This window comes from Phaethon lepturus, unplaced genomic scaffold (assembly GCF_000687285.1).
Source record: "Phaethon lepturus isolate BGI_N335 unplaced genomic scaffold, ASM68728v1 scaffold12025, whole genome shotgun sequence".
NCBI lineage: Eukaryota > Metazoa > Chordata > Aves > Phaethontiformes > Phaethontidae > Phaethon > Phaethon lepturus.
In genome coordinates, this window is record NW_010538389.1 from 22,768 (window position 1) to 45,136 (window position 22,369).

Genomic DNA, 22,369 nt, shown 5'->3' on the forward strand with positions numbered 1-22,369 from the left:
TTGGAGGTCATATATAAATAGCCAGACACAAATGGTTTGTGCTCTGCTGGTGGTATATCATGATATTTGGATCTGTTCTGATTGCTAAATGATGAACAATGGATTTATATTTGTGTGAATGTGATATATACTTGGTAAATTGCAAAGCCAAACTGTAAATTACATTTTTCTTGAAGTTTTATTGTCTCGTCTGTTCTCTGCTCTTCATTTTATCTACCCCAGGGCTCCCCTTAACTTTCTGAGTCCCTGACTCCTTTCAGACAACAGGGATTTCAAAATAAACCTAGCTAACATAGAAATGTTGTGTTTCCTTTCTCAGATGTGACATTTCCCCCAATTTTCACCTATTCAGCATTCGAGTTAAATAAAGTAAACCCATCTCCTGAACCTGTTTGCTGTCCATAACTTCTTTGATATTTTATACACACCTGTGTAGTAATTTATCAGGTTATACCTGACTAAACTGAATGTTGAGCATCTCCTTCAGTGCTCTTGGGGGGAGGCATTGCCTTCCTACAGATACTTGGATTTTCAATCTTGCTCCTTAACACCGAGGTGTTAACATTGCTTAAACCCCCGGCGTTTTCTTTGCTGCCGCCAATCTAACTCATCCATTGACGCATCCACGCCAGCTGTCACGTTTGGGCCTTTTTCCAACAGGAATGACTTGATGGCACATTCCCGCGTCGATGCTGCTGTCAGTAACAAACTCTGATTGTTCCTTTCTGAACGCTGCAGAAAAAATTCCTCAGGAGTGGCCCAGTGTGTGGGTCTCAAGCTACCATTAAGGCCGCTGTTTACCATTAGTTTAACAGCTACATGTATTTCTTAATGCCATTTAAAATCTAGTGCTTAATCTGTCTTTAAAGTCTTAGTGATTTTTTTTTTTAGTCTGAAGCATTGCTGTTGATGCAGCCCTGAATTTTGCTGATTTTTTTGTTTGTTTTGTTTTTAAGTTTTAATTTTGTCCCTGAAGTCTAGTTGGGGCAAGAAACAGTAAAGACTTAAGAATCAGACTTTTGGGGCTTCTCCAGTGGCCCTGAATCAGCAGGAGCCTTTCTGTAGCTGGGGAGGATTTTACTTTAGCAGGATTTGCAGACTTGGGAAGCCTTTGCATTAACTTCAGTGGCTTAGAATTAGATTTCAGCAACCGAGTAACTCCGCAGAATGCTGAAAGCACAATGACATCCCTCTAACACAATGTCTCCAAAAGGCAGATGAAAGAACAAGCCAGAGCATTTTGATTTTACTCGGATTTACTTGTGGTTGCCTTGAAGCAGCAGCATTTTTCCTCTTTTGCGGGGCCTTTAAGCCTGGAGCCTGAAACTGTTCTGTGCAGCAATTTAGCAAAACCATTCAAGTCTAAGACTTAATATCAGTGAACATGAAGGAGATCGACTAGTGATGAATGAGGTCTGAGTATTTCTGACACGATTTCCTTCTTGCCTGCAGGTTGGACAAAGTTTGCTCGGTTGACGCGGGCCCTGACGAACAGCCGGAGCGTGCTGCAGCAGCTGACGCCGATGAACAAGGCTGAGGTGGTGCACAAACACTCCCGGTTAGCTGAAGTAAGTGGGACGGACGCCGGCCTGCTCCCTTCATAAGGCAGGAAGAGATGGGGGGGTGGAAAAAACTCCTAACTCCCATTAATGAATAATATTTTTAGAGGAAAATATTTCCCAACTCTGATTTTTTTTTTTTTTCATCTTCTCCTCTGCTTATCCCAAAGCAGCACTCTGTGCCAAGTCCATGTTTCTGGGACAGGTCATGCTCTTTCACTCATGAAAACAGTCTCCATAGGTCACTTCTACTTACATGGCCCTATTTCTGCGCATGCAGTTCTCAGTTTGCTGGTTGTTGCTTAACTTGGGGTGCCCAGTATGCTCCTCTACGTGCTGTCTCACAGCAACATGGAACCAGACTTGATGTCCTTAAGCCCTGTGGATGGTCTCTTACTCTCCCAGGGAAATGGGATTGTTCGAGAAACCTCTTTGGAAGTATCCCTGTCTGGGTCCCTGGGGTTGTACAGGCACACTGACTACATATATATCTTAATCTTGACTTTCTTGCAAAGTCATTCCTGCAGTATTTTGCTCATCACTTTTTTCTTCAGAACTGATGAAATGAACTCTTTGGCAGGTTGCAAACATCTCCTTAACAGTGCAGATGGTGCAACAAGTGAATGCCTTCAGGTTAACTGATGAAACAGAGGTACTGCTTTCATCTTCATGTCCATTGGTAATGAAAAATATATGGGTAAAAAATATACGGTCAAAATATATGGCCTACTGAAAATGACAGCCTAGCCACTTTGTGCCAGAGAGCTTGTCCGGGGTTCGATGCTAAGAACTGGTAGCAGGTTTAAATGTTGATTTTTTTTTTTCTTTTTTAATTTTTTTTTTGTTCCCTTTCTAGTTTTAGAGGACTTCGATAATAAAACCTCTACTTAAAGTAAACTCTAATTTAAGTAGAGTTTTTTTTTTAATTTAAGTAAAATCAGAATGGAAACCCGCAGTTTTCAAGTGTTGGCAGTGTGATGTTTTCCCTTGAATTATCCCATACCGATAGCTTGGATGGCTGCTGAGTTACTCTCACATCTTCCTTTTCTAATTTGTGACGTTTCAGTGTTCTGTAAATCCAGTTATCTCCATTATTGGTCTAGTCTGGAGAAGATACGGTAACAATATTCAAATAAGTCTAAAGCAGTTGCATAGAATGAGGAAGGAAATTTTCACCAAGACCACTATAACTAGAGAAAAAGTAATGGCATTAAGTTACAGCAAGGAAAATTTAGACCAGGCAGTAGGAAAAGCTCAGGTAAGGGAGAAGGTTGCACTCGGGAATAGGTTGCTTGGAGAGTGTGCAGTCTCCTCTCTCACAAGTCATTTAGAGCTGCGAAGTGCTTTGTAGGCGAAGTGCTGTGAGGAACGCAGACTGAGTGGAGGTACACCATCACTGTACAGGCCCCACTTTCCGTACTTCCATGCCTGAGGAAGAGTGCTACCATCACCGCTCATCCCGTGCAGAACATACTGCCCAGCTTTATTAGGCTTAACAGTTATCAGCCATTTTCATTAGTTGTATACAAGAATAATTCAGAGAGTCGATGAATGCAGCTGACTAACAAGATATTGTGTATTCTTTAGTGGTTTAAAATTAAAAATTCATGCAGCATGAAGGAAATAATCATTATAGTTCAGTGGCCTCCACAGCCACTTGCTACCTACTCACCATGTCAAACTCAGCATGATATTATGTTAAGAATAATAATTATCCCTTTACAGCATCATGGGAGCTCCTAAGCACTCCACCACCAGAGGCACAGGGAACTATGAAGCATATATTCATCACATTCGGCGTGAGCCCTAAGCAACTTATTATTCCAGCTATAGAGAGCAAGTGAACAAGGTGGGGAACAAACAGGCCTGGAGAAACCAAGGAAAGAAGTCCCAGGCCTGATTTATCATGACAGTAAAGTGTTGACCGCAGATGAGTCCAAAGACCTAACTGGAGATAACCACCAGATTATGAGTCAAAGCCAGAATGATGTGTTAATTGCAGGGGACAATCTTGGCATCGGAAGAAGTTTCATGGATTTGCACAAAGGCTGCTGTGAAAAAATGACTGTATCGATCATTGCTTTTATTCCAGGGAAGGACCCGTGGATCCACCAGCGAGTTCAGTGTGCCACAGTGGCCAGCTGAACCTTGCCCACTGGCTGGTTATAGGAGTGCTGATAGTCAGTCTTGTCCTGGTCACTGGGAGAGGGACACCTGGAGGTTGATATTTTTATGGGTCTCACCAGCGGTTTGGCATCTGTGAGGGTTTCTGACGAGTGCCATTGGGACCACACCACTAGGTGTGCGTTGCTGTTCAGCTGGAGCTCAACTTACAGCTTTGTATTAAACCGAAGCTGGTGTGATATGAGGCTGTTGGCAAAAGGAGCAGCCATGGTCTCCTGGAGATCTGTGCTGCACTCTCGCTGCTGTCTGTGTAGTGGTCGAGCGGTTTTCTGGCCACAGGATAAATTTGTGCAACTCAGCTGACTCTGTAGAACACAAATAGCTAACTAATGTAACAATAAGTTAGTTTTTCATCATATCGGTTTAACTGACTTTTGTTACAGGTCATGATTGCTAAATCTGACCTTAGAGAGGGTGGGAGCAGGTAGGCAGAAGTGGGCTTGCATCCCATCGGGTTACAGCCTGACGTGGGGCCAGGTTAGACATGTTGGGAAGCCACATCCTCCAACACAGAGTGAGAGGCTGCTGTTGTTGTCCCTTAGCGATTTCTGAAGAACAGATTTTCAGTAAAGCCAGCCTTTTACTGCCTGATCTCAGTAACAGCTTTCTCGTCTTAAAAATAAGACCGCAAATAATTAATGGAGAATCCATATCTGTGGTACTTGGGTTCATATTCTTAGTCGTTGTGCTGTTTATTCAGAGCCATTTACTCGTCTTTATCAAGGAAGCATCCTGTGTTTGGTCATGTTTACACACATGACTGCTATTTACAGTCCAACTGTCCCTGGTGCATCAGCTACAGTATGAGACAGGTGTAGGGCTGAAATGAGTTTTAAAGTTGCTGGAATTATTTATTTTATCCCATACAGACTTGAGATCCCCAAATGTAAAAGGTGTTATTAGTTCCAAAATACACATGAATCTTTCAGTTGTCAGCACAATATATTGCTGCATTGTGCGTTCCTTTGTGGTTTTGTTTCTTGTGTTGGACTAAGATAGGAGGTAATCAGATTCGCTGGAGGAATGTCTTAAGTGAATTTGGCTTGGTTGCTTTGCAATGTTTCCAGTTCCACATTTTACAAAGGTGCGCATGCAGGAGATTATAGTCATATGCAGAAAAGAAAAGTAATTACAAGAAATAAAAGAGAACCCACTAGTGATACTGAGCTTGTAAGAGCAATAACGTTTTGAAGAAAATGAGAAGGAAGCGTGATATTGCCAGGGTGTTAGGGCAGAAATTGTGCACGCAAGGCTACATTTTAGAAGGAGGTCAGCCAGCAGGGCTGAAGTCTGGTTTACCTTTGATAGGATATTGTTCTGGTTCAACAGCGGTTTAAAAAAGAGGTCAGGCACGAAGGAGTAGTCTTGTAACACTTCCAAATATGAATGAATACTCATGTTCATAACTGGAGAGCATAAGCTGGTGTGGCAGTACTCACAACCTGTTTATGGAGCCTCTCCATAAACCATTGCTATTGGCATGGTTTCCCCTCAGTCCATCTGCAAAGACCTCTCTTTTCGCAAGTGGGAGCTGCCCCCACACTTTCTTAACAAATTGGCTAATTTAGAAGCTGTGGGTTGACTTGCAATGTCCAATGAACGCAGTCCCGTCTTTGTACTGCTCCTTACAGAAATCCGTAAGACCCCTTATTGGATCATATTAACTGAGAACAGTAACATTTGCTTTTCTGTCTTTTACAGGTTCTCCAGCTGGGCTCTGATATTCTTCCTCAGTACAAGCAAGAAGCTCCAAAAACTCCACCACACATTATACTACACTATTGTGCTTTTAAGACCACTTGGGACTGGGTCATCTTAATTCTAACCTTCTACACAGCAATTATGGTTCCATATAATGTCTCCTTCAAGACAAAACAGAACAACATTGCCTGGCTCGTGCTGGACAGTGTTGTGGACGTTATTTTTCTGGTTGACATTGTTTTGAACTTTCATACGACCTTTGTTGGCCCTGGTGGAGAGGTTATATCTGATCCCAAACTCATAAGGATGAACTACCTAAAAACGTGGTTTGTGATAGATCTTCTGTCCTGTTTACCCTATGACATCATCAATGCCTTTGAGAATGTGGATGAGGTAAGCAATTGTAGTCTGCCTCAAAAGGATTGTTTTAATTAGGAATTAATTTAGGAGCATGCTCCCAGGCATCTGGCAGCGATAAGAGGCAACTGAAGCTCTGTGCAAATGTGGAGGAATGGCTTTAAGCTGCTGGGCTTTATCTGTGCAGCATTCCCAACTTGGAGAAGGGGTGTCTTATGATATCAGTACCATGTGTGCACGAGTACCTTAATGGATGAGGGTTTTAGAATCCCTTGCTTGTCGTGAAAAAGCATCAGTGCACGCCCGTATCGAAATGGGCTGGACCAGCTGGGCTGCCCCCCTGCCACAGCCTCCCTTTTCAGCTCATACCCAGTGATTGCCTTTAAGCAGTCCTAACCCATTGCAGGGCAGGCTGATATGGCTTACGGTAAATAATCAAAACTCTGTATCTGCTCTGGCTGAAGCTGGTGGCCAATTTGCCACTGGCTTGCATGAAAGTAGAGAATGCCTCTGAAGGAGTGGTTTTAAAATCCTGGCGCAGGATTACTTTTTGAGCCATGCTGTAATTTTCTTTTTTTTGTTGATGTCTTTTTAAATGATTGAGAGGGAGATTTATCTCCATTTTTTTTTAAATGGTTCTTGAGCTAGTGCTGGAATTTTAGAAACCGGTTGAGGAGAGAAAACATAAATATCTTAAAGGGATCCTGAATTAAAGCTTTTTAACTGCTAAATGTATTAAAATTTACGAAATTGAGCTTGCAGCCTAAGACAATACAGAAAACAAGCAATAACTACAACAAATAATGCATGCACAAGTCAGTGTAGAGAAAATTCATTATTAAAATACATCTATAATGGCATTAGGACTTGTTTTAATTTTTCTCTAGAGCCTTTTATCTTTAGAGCCATAAACAGATGAAAAAGCATCTGTTCATTTTTTAACATTTTAACAGTTTTTTCTTGGAACATTGTTGAGTGGTTACCTTTTTTTGGAGTTTGTTTTTTTTTTTAAATTTGCAAATTCTGCAGTTATATATCCTCACTATATAAAATCTACTTTCTTATTTTTTAATGGAGTCTTTGGTGCAGATTTTGTAGAGCTCCTTTAAAATTCAAACCTTGTCTCTGTGCTGAGTACCACCATCTTTTGACATTGTTCCATTTTATTTATAGCAAATATGACAGAAGTGATAATACTTGGAGCTTAAATTCAAGATCGTATGAGGGCTGCCCGTCTGGAAGCAGGTTGTACAGTCAGGCTGTGTAAGGAGGTGGTATTATCAAGGTTGTAAATATAATAGAGCTTTTTAAGATAACCAATTTCAGACTAAGAGGAACCTGATTTTTATAAAAATGTAGCGTTATCTCCAGTTTTGTGCTTTATATGTAAAACAAACAGAAAATTTCTGGGCCCAAGCAGTACAGATTTAAATGATGAGCTTAGCATCTTTCTGTAACAATTTCTTATAGATAGGAAATAAACCATCTGCAATATTTGTGACAGTGAGGAGAATCATTGGCATAGTGCATTATAATTCAGGCACACTTGAAGTGGCAAATGTTAAACAAAATGTAGCAACAATAACAAGGTATCATGAGCTCCAGTGATCCTAGAGCTGTTATCACTTACCTTCAAACAAATGAAATATCAACTCCTATTTAATAAGAGAACCAACAGTAATGTTTCTTTCTCATGAAATGGTGTGTTATGGCCCTGGAGCCTCCAGCAGACTTTGGAGTGTAACTGCTTATGTACTTGATTTCAAACCCCTCCAACTCCAATTTTCCCTAGTGCCTGAAAAGAATTGAAGTGATTTTGAAAACAGGTACGTAAACAGTCAGTTCTTTCTCATTGGGTCTATATTTTCCCTTTTCTCTGTCTTCCAGGAGAGTCTTTTTCTGTGTGTGTGATATGTCTTCATTTGTGTGTTCTGTGTGGTTCTAATTATTAATGCTCTTTATCTTCATTTGGCTTTTAACCTTAATTTTAACTGGTCCTTCTTTTCTGGGATTTAACTTTTTGGCCCACTACAGCAGTGTGCTCAAACACTGTTCATAGTCAAGTAAATCAATAAACTTAATTTGGAAGAAATATTCTGACTGATTAAAAAGGGAGTATTTCTCAGGCGAGTGTTTCTTCCTTAAGGCAAGTAGGAGAGGACAGTTCTTCTAGCTCTTGGTTCTGGTGAGTTTTGGCCCTGGGTGTTGGATAAGGACATTTGTCTTTAGCATTGAAGTTGGTGGTTGTGGCATTTGATAAAAAGTTAACAGAAAATCAGAGCTTAGCAGTAAAGACCTTGGGGGCAGGCCCTGATGCTCTTTGAGTTCTTGGTATGGTGGCGAAGGATGGACCCAAATCAGCGTGAATAGCCCTCAAAGCCAGCTGAATGAAAGATGACTTTCTAAATTTCCCTTGTCTGTCCCACCTTCATCCCTCCTTTTTCCACATAAAGCATCAAATGCATTTTTGTTAGTTGTTAGGGGACAAGGTGAGTAGGGAGGACACCATTGCAGGCAGTTTCTTTTCCTCCTTCTGGGCAGGTCTCTCATGCATAAAGAAGAATATGGCCAAGGAAGTTTAGTTTTGTGCCTCTCTGTTGTAGATGTGGACTACTATATGTGATACAGGTGCTTGAAGGTTCTCGTGCACGGGCTGCTCAGTCGTTGCATAAGGTGCCTTATTGCGCTTGACTGCTATTTAACAGTGTCAGAATTAAGGAGATAAATTGAGAGATTAGAAAAAGGGGTTTGAAAAAAGGAAATGTGCATTTTCTTGCTGAGGGTTGGAGTTCTTCAAATGCAGTCACTCGTGGCCAGAGCAGGAACAGTGTCATTTCCATCATGGACAACGTTAGGCCAAGGCTGGAGTCTTGTGAAATTCTCACCTGAGGCGAACATGACTGCAAATCTAAATTATCTTGTTGTTGAGTAGATGTAGAGCCTCAGTAGAAGAATATGATTAAAAAAGATTATGAAACACAAATTGAGAATTGGGGGGATTAAGATGATTTGAGGCGGAATTAGAGGTGTAGGTTTCCGTGCCTGGAGTTACAGAGCCAGGCTGTTACAGTCTGCTCGGGGGGGTTTGGGTGTATGACAAGGAGGGGGAGAGGTAAGATAATGAGAGAGATCTTGCACAGCATGGAGTGATCTAAATTGATGTGATGGATGAGGAATTAAGTGGCTAAGTGGTATTGAAAGGGTAGGAAAACAAGGCAAAATAGGCTGGAGAAAAATGAGCTGAGAGAGAGGAAAGTGGAATCCTTAGTGGGATCCGTACTTTATTTAAGAAAATTGGTAGGATGATAGTCTTAGAAATCGGAAAAATGCATGGCATTTTTTCTAATTGTGAAACATTACTTGCACTGAAATGCATTCTGGCTAAGCCACAGCCATACGGAAAACCTTTCATATGTAGAAGTGTGAGAAGGGACACTATAAAACATACTGAGGAATCCAGACAGTTTTCAAGGTACAAACCAGAATGGAGGGTGTGTGCTCAGTCTCTGAAACTAGACTGACTATTTTTTTTTTTTAAGTAGAAGAGTTCTCTGAAACTTCAGATTTAGTCCAAAAATGCAGTTCTGTCTGTCTCTTCTTCTAAAGTAAAAAAAAAAAAAAAAAAAAAAAAAATTTGGAGTACAGCGGCATATGGTGTTTGGTTCCAAAGATTTTGGTCCCATGAAGTTCCTATTGTTATTAGGCTGTGAAGTGTGTAGCGACTGGAAGTTTGATTTTTGTCTTGGAGTTACACGTCACTTGTACTGATTCTGATTTGTTCCCCTGAGTACTTAGCTGTATGTAACAACTCTTTCCATTGGTGTGTGCACCATGACTTAAATTTCTAAAATCGTGGCTCCCTACTTTTGAAGCTAGAGATTTACGTTGCCTTGAGGCTTAGCCTTTTTATGTGTTCCGCCTACTAGAGAGAGACAAATATTCAACTTCCGTCAGTCTGGGCTACCAAAAGGTTACAGCGTGGGTAACCATCAATTCCATACAAGCCACAATTATCAGAGTCACACTGTGAAATTGTCAGCGCATAGGTCTACAGTGTGCCTGAGGATGCTGATCCCATTGCTTGTTCAGATACGGTCAAACCATGCTACCACTCCCTTTGGGACCAAAGGCATGGATTTACATCCCAGGGAAACCAGGATGTTGTGCAGGCGCTTGCCTCTTATCCCCACATGGAGCCATGCAACCGGGAGCTGGAAGACCTCATGTACCCACGCTCAGGTACAGGCATGCTCATACAGTGCTGCCGAGGGCTGCATTTGAGCCTCTGTAAATTAGTATATAGAATAAATATTCCCAAGACTAGGTGGATGGACAGGCTTTTGGCCAAATGGAAAATGCTTCCAAAAATTAAGTGTTAAATACAGCTGAAAAAGGCCCCTTAGCTATTTGGAAAAATGTTGGTGCCTTTTTCTTTTTCTTCTCTTCTGGGAATTTTCATGAAGATTCTTGAATTACTGAGTTTGTAGTGAAACAAAATCTAGAAGCTTGATCTCATCTCTGACAGAAACATGGCCCTAAAATGATGTGGCACATATTGCAAAGAATGGGACCAGATGTCAGGATGGTACATACAGATAGCCAAATAGATGGTTTTCAAATGAGTTGTATAAAAGATCATCCTTTCTGCAAAAACTAGTTTTCATGAGCCAATGGCTGGAATTAAAAGCAGATGAATTTAAATGACCTAAAACTCTGAAGTTCTATGTCTGTTGTTTAATAATTTAAGACTACATGACCCAATGGCCTTTAAAATTTAGTGATTTGTGCAGGACATATTAAGGCACAGAATCCTTGTAATTGTAATCTTCTTTTAATTGCTATTATCGATCTATTTCGGCGATGGCAGAAACTACTTTGCATCACTGCAGTTAATAGCAACTAAAATAGCAAAGTCTGTACATTGAAAGCAACTAAAAGCTGATACAACACGTTTAGCCAGTTTGGCCATATTCACATCTGCTGTGCTTTACTGCAAACATTCCCTTTTCAGGAGATATTTGAAGATGGGTTTATGGACCCCAATCTGAGTGGCATATGCAAGGGGAAGATAAATTGGCGTGTTTCAGGAATGTGGTTTTGGCTCTGAAATAGGTAGCTAGCAGTAGACTTTTTCTTAAATATAAGTGGCTGACATGGAGAAAATAATTCCCAGAACTAAATCCCTGCTGCAGACGAGTGTTAAAGTATGATGAAAACTGCTAGCAACATAACAGAGGCACTAAGCCTGGGACCTGGCATTTTCCCCTTTGTTATGCAGTCAGAAGGCAATTAAATATGAAGAATACTGTCATCCTGCTGTAGTGTGCAGAAACCTGCAGTATAATAATGCAATGGCTTGGTTACCGTGTCCAAATATAAATGTATCCACCTTAGGCATATATTATATAGGTGGTCAACCATATTCACCCCGTCACTTATTCACCCCTATCACCCCTATTGCATTTAGTTGCAGAATTGCACCATGTCTCTTTAGCTTTTATTCAAGCTAAGGTTTTGTTCAAGTTCTGCCACTTGTTTAATTACCAGCTTTTTTAATGCTCTACTAGGGTATTGCTGCAGGTTCCCCTGTGGAGACACATGAATGTCATCTTGATGCGTGGGGCAACTTGTGAAAGGGCCTGAACCGGAGTCGATGCAGCGGGTGGTGGGAGGGCAGGCAGGGTTGTCCCACGAGATGGATGTGACCTGGTAGCCTTGTGCTGCGCCTCTCTGGTATGGATTATGGCATCCTGAACTACAATTATACGTCTCGGTGGTCTTTTTTCCTTTTTTTTTTTCTTTTTCTTTTTTTTTTTTTTTTGTGTGTGTTGTATATGTTACTGGGAAGCAGATGTTGGGTTCAAGCCATTTAATTCAAATCTTTAGTCAGAGCCATATTAAGCGATACAGAGTCCAGCTGGGGCAAACTGTGTGTGGAGTACTTTCAAGGGAAGCTTCAAGTCCTGTGTGATCCCTTCACTCGCAAAGGAGAGGAAGGCTTACAAAGGAGATGAGGCAAATGAAATAATCTGGTCAGATACTTTCTGAAATAATGGGAGTAGTGAAAATCCACATTACTGAGATTGCTGTAGACAGCTGTCAATGGGAGGAAAAGCGTCACAGGCTTAGGGACGGGCTCTGCACAAAATGGAGCCAAGGTACAGCCTTGGAGAAACTAACTGCATGGCTAATATCAGAAATAGTAAGGTTTTATCAGTGAGACAGCCTTGTAACTTGGTGTGAGTCTTTATTTTATTCAAGACTGGGTTGGTGTTACGTCTACCCCTTGGTGTCAGGGATATGTAGTTCCAGCAGTACTTGAAGAAACATTGCAGCTCAGGTTACTCTCTCCAGATATTTCTTCTCTTTTTATTCCTATATTGGCATAAGAAATTTGTAGTGTCTTGCTGTCATTGAACGATTAGCTAAGTTCAGTATCCTGCTCAGAAGCTGTCCCAACCGATGTGACACAACTTCTTCTCCCTCCCATAAAGTGAAAATTATCAGATTTCATGATATCATTCTCTTTTTTTCCCCAGTTGGGTACGCTGATGCACTAAAAAATAAATAGTGCAAGATGACACATCCCCCTCTTAACTTGAATCTAGAAGAAATATTTTGAAATCAAATATATTTGAAATTCTTTTTATAACCAGTTATTCACCATTTGAAATGTACTGCATTGTGTAGTTGTGCCATAAACCATTCACTAGAAGTTTATTTGTAATGTTATAGCTTATTGACATTTGTGTTAGGGGGAAAAAAAATATGAAAAGCTCCCCCATCCTTCTGGAAAAAAAGATAAATCTCAAGCAATAAATTTAGAGGTGCTTTCAGAGACTGCATGAGAAAACCTGCTTGCTTTCTTTTGCTGTAAGGACTCAATTTTGAGGTCATTGCAGTCACTACTCCCATTGCCTCCAGTGGTGCAGGGTCAAGTATTAAATGGGCTCTGCTTGTATCTGGACCCATGATCTAGATAGCTTGTGCAGAAGCAAAGCCCTGTACTCCCGTGTGGATTTACATAAATGAATGAAAGCCTAAATTCAGTTCTTTAAGTGGTGATAAATCAGAAATGTTGCTTTTTTTATTTCACTCGTTCCAGCATTTGATTTGTAACTATGCGACTTTATTACACTAATTGTTTACCTGAAATGAAGGGTTTCTGAGATATGTTGGAAGATTTATTTTAACATTAACTCCAGTAAAGAAGCATTAAGGAGCTAACCTGGGATTTTAGAGCTGAGCTCTATTGAAGTAGCTAAGCTCAAAAATTTCTTTTGGGAATGATTTGCTGGTTAAATTTCCAACAGCCTATACATCCTCCTGAATACTCCTCCTGCACTGCACAGAATAGTGCATACCTTCTGGGTATGTGCCTGCAGGCTCACCCGTTCATGTTGGCAAGCCTCACCGTTTCAGGTGTTCCCGAAATCTGTAGGCACTTTGTTTTCTTTCGCATTGCGTACCATCATGTTAACAACTACTCAGCGAAGATTGCTCAAGGTTTACAAAAATGGTGCCTTTTTCACTGCTTCAGTACCAAATGCTGAGCTATACCTTGCTTTTATATAATCAGCTAAGTGATTCATTTGGGTGAATTTTTTTTTGTGTGTATAATGACTTCTGGTGAGGGAAAGGTAACGAAAGTTTTGCCCATGCTTCTTTTAATAAAGTATTTGGATTGTAGTTCAAAGCGTACTAAGCATGGGATTCATCTCATGAAACACAGGGCCTGGCAGAGTCCACAAGGAGATACAGGCACGTTTAGGGTATGGCTCCTCATGTTCTAAGATGCATCTCCAGAACAGGGCAGGGTGACTCCTCAGACCTAAAACGCCCATTTCTCACCATTGACTGTAATGACACGCTAGTGTGACTGGCTCGGATGCAGACCGCACCGCGGTATGGTTTGGGCTGAGATGAGAAGCATCCTGCCCTTGAGACTGTATTTGCCTCACTTCAACTTTTCAAAGGATAAAAATGAAAGCAGAAAAAAAGAATAGGGGTAAAACAGGGACATTTTGAGTCACTGAGTCATTGGCTTTGGTGGGCAGGTTCATTGTAGCACCTTCCCCTAAACCGGTCAAAATCCACCTTAACTCCTGGTGTCTGCAAATCTGTCTTAAGTTGCGGTCTGCGCTTTTGTCCCTGTGCTAGCCTTCCTGGTTAAATATTTCTTTTTGTTCCCTCATGTTTATCTCCTCCATGTGCTACGAAGAGCGTGTGTCGTCCCCCCCCCTAAACATGCCTATTTTCCTTTCCTTAATCTAAGTAAACTGATCTTGTCTAGAAACCTCATTTATTAAATTTCATGAAAATTTTCTTGGTCATTCCAGCTGCCTCTCTCTGCATGCAGTTAAGTTTGAACACATCTCATTAGGGCAGAGCTGTATGTATTATTCCAGGCTGAAAATTCATCTTCACTTTGTAATTGGGGTTTGGCTTTTCCTCTTGATGGTGGAAACACTCAGCTGATCTGTCCTGGAACTGGATTAACCTATTCTGTGAGTGCAACCCACTGATTTCTCTGAATCACTGTGGAATTAACCCATATACCCAAATATTTCTTTTTCTCAGTAACCTTCAGCTAAAGATCTCTGTAGTTATAGGAATTTTTGTTAATTTGCCTTGTAATGGATGTGTTGAGACTGTGTATTGTTAAGCTTTATCACATTTTCCTTTATTCCCACCCAGTTATTCTTTGTACTGACAGTGTATTCCAAAGGTGTTTCATCAGCAGATTTTGTGTCCATGTAAGATTTCTGCTTACTTCACTAAGAAACCAGGGAAATCACCAATAATTGCCTCTTGTAACCCTTGTTAGACTTCCTTTTAATGGTTTTGTCCTGGGTTCAGCTGGGATAGAGTTAATTTTCTTCATGGAAGCTAGTGTGAGGTTATGTTTTGGAATTGTGGTGAAAAAATGTTGATTTTGCCATCCTTTTCACAAGTTCTTCAGTCACCTTACAATCCCAGTTGTGATGTCTGTTTTCTCTGTGTTTCCTAACAATTTCACCCTTTGTGTTACTGAAGTATACAGTATTTTCTTTAGAAAAGGGTGTGTGTTATCAGAGAAAGCTATCAGGAAAACTTGGCTAGATCCCAGCTAACCTAAGCTTAGCAAACCTATTGCTGCACAGATTGCATTTTGATTTATCTCAATGTTTTTAATTACTCTTTCCGTTAATGTTTGTTCGGGTAATGTATCTGTTTATGTCTTTTTGATGCATTAGCTTTTCTGGAAAACGTCAATATCATCTTTGAAAACTGAAGCTAAGAATTAATTTAATTTTTAGCCCAAGCCTGGATTATTTTTACTTCATTGCACGTTGATTACTTTTGTTGGTTTGTTTTTTTTGTTTTCTTTTTTTAATTTATGAATGTGAAGAATCTTTGGGTATTTGTTTCAATGTTCTTTACATGAAAGGGTTCAACCTGACGTGTGGCAATTCTCACTTTATCCCTATTCTTTTTGCCCTTTCAGGTCTAGCTTTCTGTTGATCAGTTTTTTATTTCTTACATATTGTCAGTTCTCTGTTTCTCTTTTCTTCCTTTGGGTAATTATTTATGCATTTATAACTGATGCCCAGCTTTACAAGTTTTTCCCCTTCTTTGAAATACAACCTGTGGATATTTTCTGCCTTTCAATGTAAGGACATTCCAGGTGTCCTCTGCTGCCGGGTGTCTGACTCTCCTCTCTCTCACAGTCCATTTGTCTTCACTTATTATTGTCTATAGTTCAACATACTGTCATTTATAATTTACCAGTTCTTGCTCTTTTGAGGTCAAGAACCCCAGTCCAGTTTACTTTGTTCATTTTTTTATGAACTGATTCAATTCCTTCTTCAAGCCAATGAGGCCTTCTGCAAAATCTGATCAGAACCAAATGTAGTGTAGCATCACTTTCTGTGGAGTAATGGGCTGTTCAATGGAGAAATAAGCATGCTACTGCATCTACAGAAAATCTGCTGTTATTAATAGCATTTATTCTCCAAGCTCACATCAAGAAAGATAAGTCTCACATTGTGAGTTAGTGCTGCGTAATATCGATCCCTGTAATAACATAGTACAGGTTTGGATGCTGCCCAGATCCGGACTATCCAGACTTCTAAGGATGGGGTTAATTCCTCCTCCCGTACGCTGTGTAAGTGATAGGCTTCAGCTTCCTTGTATTCAGTGGGAGGGGAGCGAGACAGCTTCATCAGTGATTCATCCATCCCCGGCTGTCTGAGAGGGACTGGGTGAATCACTCTTCTGGCATGCTTCTCTCTCCGCTCACCGGGGAGGAAGGCTGGACAATTCACATAGGCTGGATGGTTGGCCGTAAGGTTGCAGCATTATGTGAGATGAATCCCACCCCAGCAGGGTGGTTAGACCTCAGGCATGGGGTGGCTGTGGCTTGTGCAGGTGCGCTCGAGCTCAACTTACATGAAACCATTTTGCTCTTGCACAGAGGTAAAGAGCTCAGGCTGGGCTGCAAACTCCTCCGAGGATTTCTTCACTTTAATGGCTAGTTTTGCTGAATGTAGGTTGCTGTAATTGCTTGCGTCTCGCAACTCTGAGCATATTAGCTTAAATTTAGCTTAAGAAGGTCTGTATATACTGCAGTCACACCTTTTCCTGCAGTGGCAACATGCCCTACAGCATTTCATAGAAAGTTCCCGGCTCGGGTTCTTGGCCACTCCAGAAATTCTTCAAAACAACAGTGTGCTGAACATCAAATCATAGTGAATAGATCTTCTTTTTTTTTTTCCCTCTGACCTTTTCTGAGACAGTGTTTTCTGTTAGATGATGCAGTACTGAACCCCATTTTCAGAGCCGGGAAGATTTCGGTTTTAGAACACATTTAAAATACATGCTTAATTTTTTTGTTGCTATTGCATATATGCCCACAGCTAACAACAAATATCTAAAAAATCATGGAGTGAAATCTAATCGAAAAAGTGCCCAGACTTAAAAACACATTGTTCCCTAATAGAAAAAAACCTTATGCACTAACTTACCATTTCAGCATACTGAGATTTAATTTTGAGGTTTAAGCAGATTTTAGTACATTTAGGTGGTAGAAATTAATGGCTGTTTTTGTTTTTATTTTACCTTTTTAAACATTTATGCAATAATTTCCTACTGCAGAAAAGACTTATTACATTAGCAAGTAACCAGCTGATTAAATCTTTTACATCTTTTACAAAGATGCAGCTCTGGTATTCTCTTGCTCCTTTAGTGTTGAACAGACTCCACTCTCTCTTTCCTTTAGAGAGGAGGTTTAGGTTTAGGAGGACATCTCGAGAACTGATGCTAACTTGGATGATTTCCTGCACTTGTTAACCTTCATTTTTCTTTGGTGACTATGTTCCCTTTATCCTCTTGCATGTTTGGCTCTTGACCCCTGTATAACATGACTTTGACAGCTTCATCCTGCCTATTGCCTGGCTTATCAAGGATTCATTATGCACAAGAGAGCTTAGCTCCCTGTTCTCGCTGGAGGTGCAGAGGTCTGTTCCCATGACGTGTATCGCAATTGCAAGAAACATCTTTCTCAGCCTTGTGGTCAGAAAAGTTTAGCCGGATGCAGACACACAGCTTAGACACTTCTTTTTTCCAGGCAGACTGAAGTTTGACAATGTGGTAACATCTAGGATCTGAAATTTGCCATTTCAGGTAATTTTAATAGGAAGGAGTGATCCCGCTGCATTTCAGATTGAGTGTTGTCATCACTTGTGCCTCCACTAGCAAACTGAATTTCCTTTCTTAGTATATCAAGAGAATTTGAGAACACAAGACTTTGCACAGTGCTTATGTCAATAAACGTGGGCTTTGTTTAATCATGAACGGCTAATTTAATTCCAAAGTTGAACATCCATTCCTCAAAAATGTCTTTCTGGATAAATTTGACATTGTCTACATCCTTTGTGGTGGCTTCAGCTGTCTGATAAAGAGAAATGGTGGTAAAAAAAGGGCTGGTTCAGAGCTACTGCTTGTGTCCTCCCCTGACCCAATGGCCTTAGAAGTCAGTGGCAAAGTCTCCTGTGGCTCACACTTGTAACACTTAAGTCGATTATGTGTATCAGATGGGAATTTGGTTCCAAACTTGACACACAAAATGCAATTCTGGAGTACATAGTTTTTCCGTTAAAAGATTTTTACAGCTGAGATGATTGAAGATGAGCAAGCTGAATGTCCTCATAAGGTACGATCAAATACATTAGTCAAAACCTCAAGAGGCGGGATTGGATGGTTCATAATATGATGAGATATTTTCAGTCAGAGAACAATGACCAGCAGGTATTACAACTGGCCCAATTGACTAAATAAGGCAATAGGGTGACAAATGCTCCTTCCAGAAGGTTGGATCTTCAATATCAAAAACATGCATTATTTGGCACGATGCTAGTGCCAAGTGGGATTACGTACTCCATTCAAGGTTTCTAATCACTTCTCTGTTCCTTGGACGCTGAGGTTACTTCAGTTAGAGCAGATGCTTATCCTTTAGTAGAAGGATCTCCAAAATATTCATTACGGAGCATAAATACAGTTAAAAGAAAAATGAAATTAGAGGCAGACAGCAATCAGTTGAGTTTAGAACACTGAATTTCTTAATAGCCTAAACTTAATTCAAGGCAGTTCGTCTTTCACATAATTTCCACCGAAGAGATCATTGCTGAATCTTAGGCAGAGCTTTGTGTATTAACAATTTATCATCATTTTAAGTATAAAGGTACCAGCTTGACCCAACCCAGTACCCCGACAGCACGATGCATCACGTGTTCATTTAGTATGGGCTTAATTGCTCTTTGCAAGGTAGTGTTTTATGGAATAAACTTTTAAAGCTTCCAAAATTGTCTTTATATTTTGCAAGACTAGACACAAAATGTGAATGCTCAATAAATATATCTCTGATTTTTTGGCCTTAAAGTAGTGGGTCAGACTGCACTGGCTTTACAACTTACAGTGAAACTTACTTAAATGAATTACTCTTCGGAAAGAATGCATTTCAATGCCAGATAAAAAGAAACATTTTTCTTTGTTTTATACATAAGAGATATGATTGTTATCTGTGCTTAGGAAAAAAAATAATCACAGCACAAACTTTCTCCCAGACTTCGAAAGAAATGCTATTTTTATATTAGCTGTACAACTGCTAAACTGTTCACAAAACTTAGAGAGAGAAGCTATAATATGGATGGAGAGTGGAGTGTCAGACTGTAAACTCTCCTGATCACGGGTTTACTCTCAGTTTGGGTTTTTGCAGTAGAAAGTGCAGTGCAAGCCTTGCCACTGGGACAAACTTCAACTACTGGTTCAAAAAGGGAACTCCCAAGTTTAGATTCCAGGTGTCTAACTCTTTTCCTAGCCTTAATCTTGGTCATGAACAGCGACTCTAAGTAAACTGGAAATAATGCACATCTCCTTGGCCAGCGCAATAGGATGTGATCCTACAAAAAACCACGCTGCTGTTTTCTTCCTCTGATTTCACAGCAAGTTGTAAACTTTCAGAATCGGGGCTAATTCATGAAACACACTGCAGATTAATTTTATGAAATACACTGCTAAACTACTCTGTCTTTTTTTAATGTGGATACTGTTTCTGTGTGGTGTGACTCCCATTCAGTAGTCCACTGACCACAGACCATTGTCTAATGAACGTTGAATGGGACTTCCCAGTTTATTGGACAAGTTGGCTGTTCAAAGTGCCTCACAGACATATATCCCAAAAGCAAATAAGTAGATATAACTGGAAATAAGAATGATAAATTAGATCTGTGTCTTGTGTAAATGCAAAATACAGAAATCAAAATGGGAAAATTCCACTTCCTCCATGGTATTAGTCATCATGAGAGCTTGAATGCAAATATAGAACTTCAATTTATTAAGGATTTGGGGATCTGAAACAAATTCCAACAGGATTTGAAAAGCATACAAGAACTTTGTTGAACAGATTACATCCAGAAATATCAGGTGTATGTTACCCTTCAAACGTTAGTTGTGAAAAGAAACAAAGGTGCAAAAGAGATTAATGTTTTTCTGGTATGGAAAACTCCAGAAACTCCAGTCTTTTACTGTTTGATAATATAATTAGCCAGTGTTTTGACTAGACTGATTCGATAATGATGCATAGAAAAGGGCAATTTAATCTTGGCACAGTAACTAGGAATGTTTGCCTCATTGCTTTCTACGTCTTAATTTCTACTTTAAATTAAATGTCTTCAGCTTCTGAATGTTTTATATTAGAAACCCTCCTTTGCAAACCTTCTATTTTCAGCCACTAATTAATTTAATGCAGAAGTTAGGTATATCATGGGATTGCAATAGATCAGGAACATATTTTTCTTCTCTTTCTGCATCTATAAACTCTATTAAAATACATGGCAAATCATTTGTGCTTTGAGGAGGACATACACATTTCTTGTTCCCTCTCAGATGTTTCTATTAACTTTTTGATGGTCCCTGTGCTTCTGTTCCCTAAATATTTGTACTTCCATTTATTTGTACTTCATTTATCTTGCCTGAAAAAAAAAAAACACTGAACAAACATTTGCTTTTGGAAAATATCTGCAATGTCTGTTGATCAGAACGGCAATGAACCCTATATGCAAAGGCATGTGGCTCTCTTGCCGGTGCCTCCTGGTCTGTCGTACCCTCACTCAGAAAGGTGATATGCCCACAGTTGTTAGTTCCATGTTCAGTCAGTGAGGCACCTTATAAATGACAAAATATCCCATTATATTATCTGTGGTGAAGGATAATATGAGGTGGAAACTGTTGGACTATAGGAAGTTACCCAGCTACTCTCTGATGGATGGGAGGAACAATAGGCAGATTTCTCTGTAGTTACCGGTTACCATTACTTTCTGATGTTTCTCTTGAGCATCTGTTAGTGCTGAGGGTTGTTGAAGTTGGTGGACCCCTGCTTTGGTCAGAATAGCAATCCATTGCTTGGATTTAATAGAGTACAGTTGTTCTCTGAGAAGCTTTGAGAAGACTCTACTTAGATTGTGTAGTTCTATCTATGACTGCTCTTCCACCACGTCTGACCTCCTAGAGGTCAAAGCAGAGTCTTCTGTTTACTTCAAACTGGTGAAGTATTGAATCCCTCCTTTTTGTAATAAACGTGCCATTTCTCACTTTGGATTTCACAGAAGTCTTCTATTACTTGGAAAGCCTGAGCTTGAACGAGGTAATTTATCCACCTAATGAGTGCCAAACTTGATTTACCCTGATGAGGACAAAATTACTGGAGAGGGGGAGGGTTTGATCTTGTAGTCTGTCATCTGGAGCATGAAAAAATTGTATACAAAGATTTAAAGCAGATGCAGGAATCACTGTACAGTCTTCTGTGTTAACCTCTCTCAGGATATTTCAGATGAAATAATAATTTTTATTCTTTTCTAGGGGATCAGTAGCCTCTTCAGTTCATTAAAAGTGGTGCGTCTTCTACGACTCGGTCGAGTTGCCAGGAAGCTGGACCATTATCTGGAATATGGTGCTGCTGTACTGGTACTGCTGGTGTGTGTATTTGGACTGGTGGCCCACTGGCTAGCCTGCATATGGTACAGCATCGGGGACTACGAAGTTATAGATGAAGTCACTAATACAATCAAAACAGATAGCTGGCTCTACCAATTGGCACTGAGTATCGGGACACCATATCGATACAACGCCACTGGCTCAGGGCAGTGGGAAGGAGGACCCAGTAAAGACTCCTTGTACATATCGTCTCTCTACTTTACCATGACAAGCCTTACAACGATAGGATTTGGAAACATAGCACCAACCACTGATGGAGAGAAGATTTTTTCAGTGGCCATGATGATGGTTGGCTGTAAGTAGAATTTGATTTTATTGTGTTTAAGCAAAAGGTAGTTGTATAGCTAGTGTGATGGTTGCATAGCACACTTGGGTTGTGATTTCTTGACATCCTAAACAATCTGAAGCACTTGTAAATCATCATGAAATGAACCTGGAATTATTGAAAACAGGAACTGAAATTGTGTAGTTGCTGTACCTTTTAAATTGTTTACGAGACCAAACAAACAAGTGTAGTATGTATATAAGTGTGCCCAATGACAATTTTCTATTGGGATCAGGACCTCTTCTTTACGCTTTAAAGATGGCTTTGATCGTGTTTGAAAGGTCTTGGCTGGAATTTGGTTAAAAGTTACAATGTATATTCAAATTCAGTTAGTCCGACTGAGTTTTGCTTATAAACTTGCACAAGTTTAGAAACGTTTGAGGTGGTTTTAGCCAATTCTTGAAACATTTAGTGATTTACAGCGAGTCCTGATTTTTTCTCCTGAATGTGGTGACCTTTGTCACCAGCAAAGCTAGACGCAAAGGAAATCATAAGACACTATATTGCACCTTTTCTCTGCTTCCTGCTGTTTTGCAGCTCCGCTGAAATACTCTTAAAAACAATAATGGTAAGGCATATTTCTCATTTCACGTGCTGCCAAGGTTAGATCACCGAGCAGCTCTCCAGGTTAACAGAAATCTTCAGATATAGTAAAGACTGCTGAAAATGTTACTGTCATTTGGAAGAATTATTTTTCTGTTAAATAAATAAT

The 22,369-nt window shown here is 40.1% G+C and overlaps 1 protein-coding gene across 1 annotated transcript in view; it reads left to right on the forward strand.

The window, feature by feature from the left end:
• Positions 1–21,687, forward strand: part of KCNH5 (potassium voltage-gated channel, subfamily H (eag-related), member 5) — a gene marked incomplete at its 5' end in the record, with an annotated part of 40,433 nt that extends 18,746 nt beyond the window's left edge. The window contains 3 exons of the mRNA XM_010286785.1: positions 1,453–1,568; positions 5,445–5,837; positions 21,198–21,687. Of these exons, the coding sequence (XP_010285087.1) occupies positions 1,453–1,568; positions 5,445–5,837; positions 21,198–21,635 (947 nt within the window). The remainder of the gene's footprint in view (positions 1–1,452; positions 1,569–5,444; positions 5,838–21,197) is intronic.
• Positions 21,688–22,369: the final 682 nt, after the last annotated feature.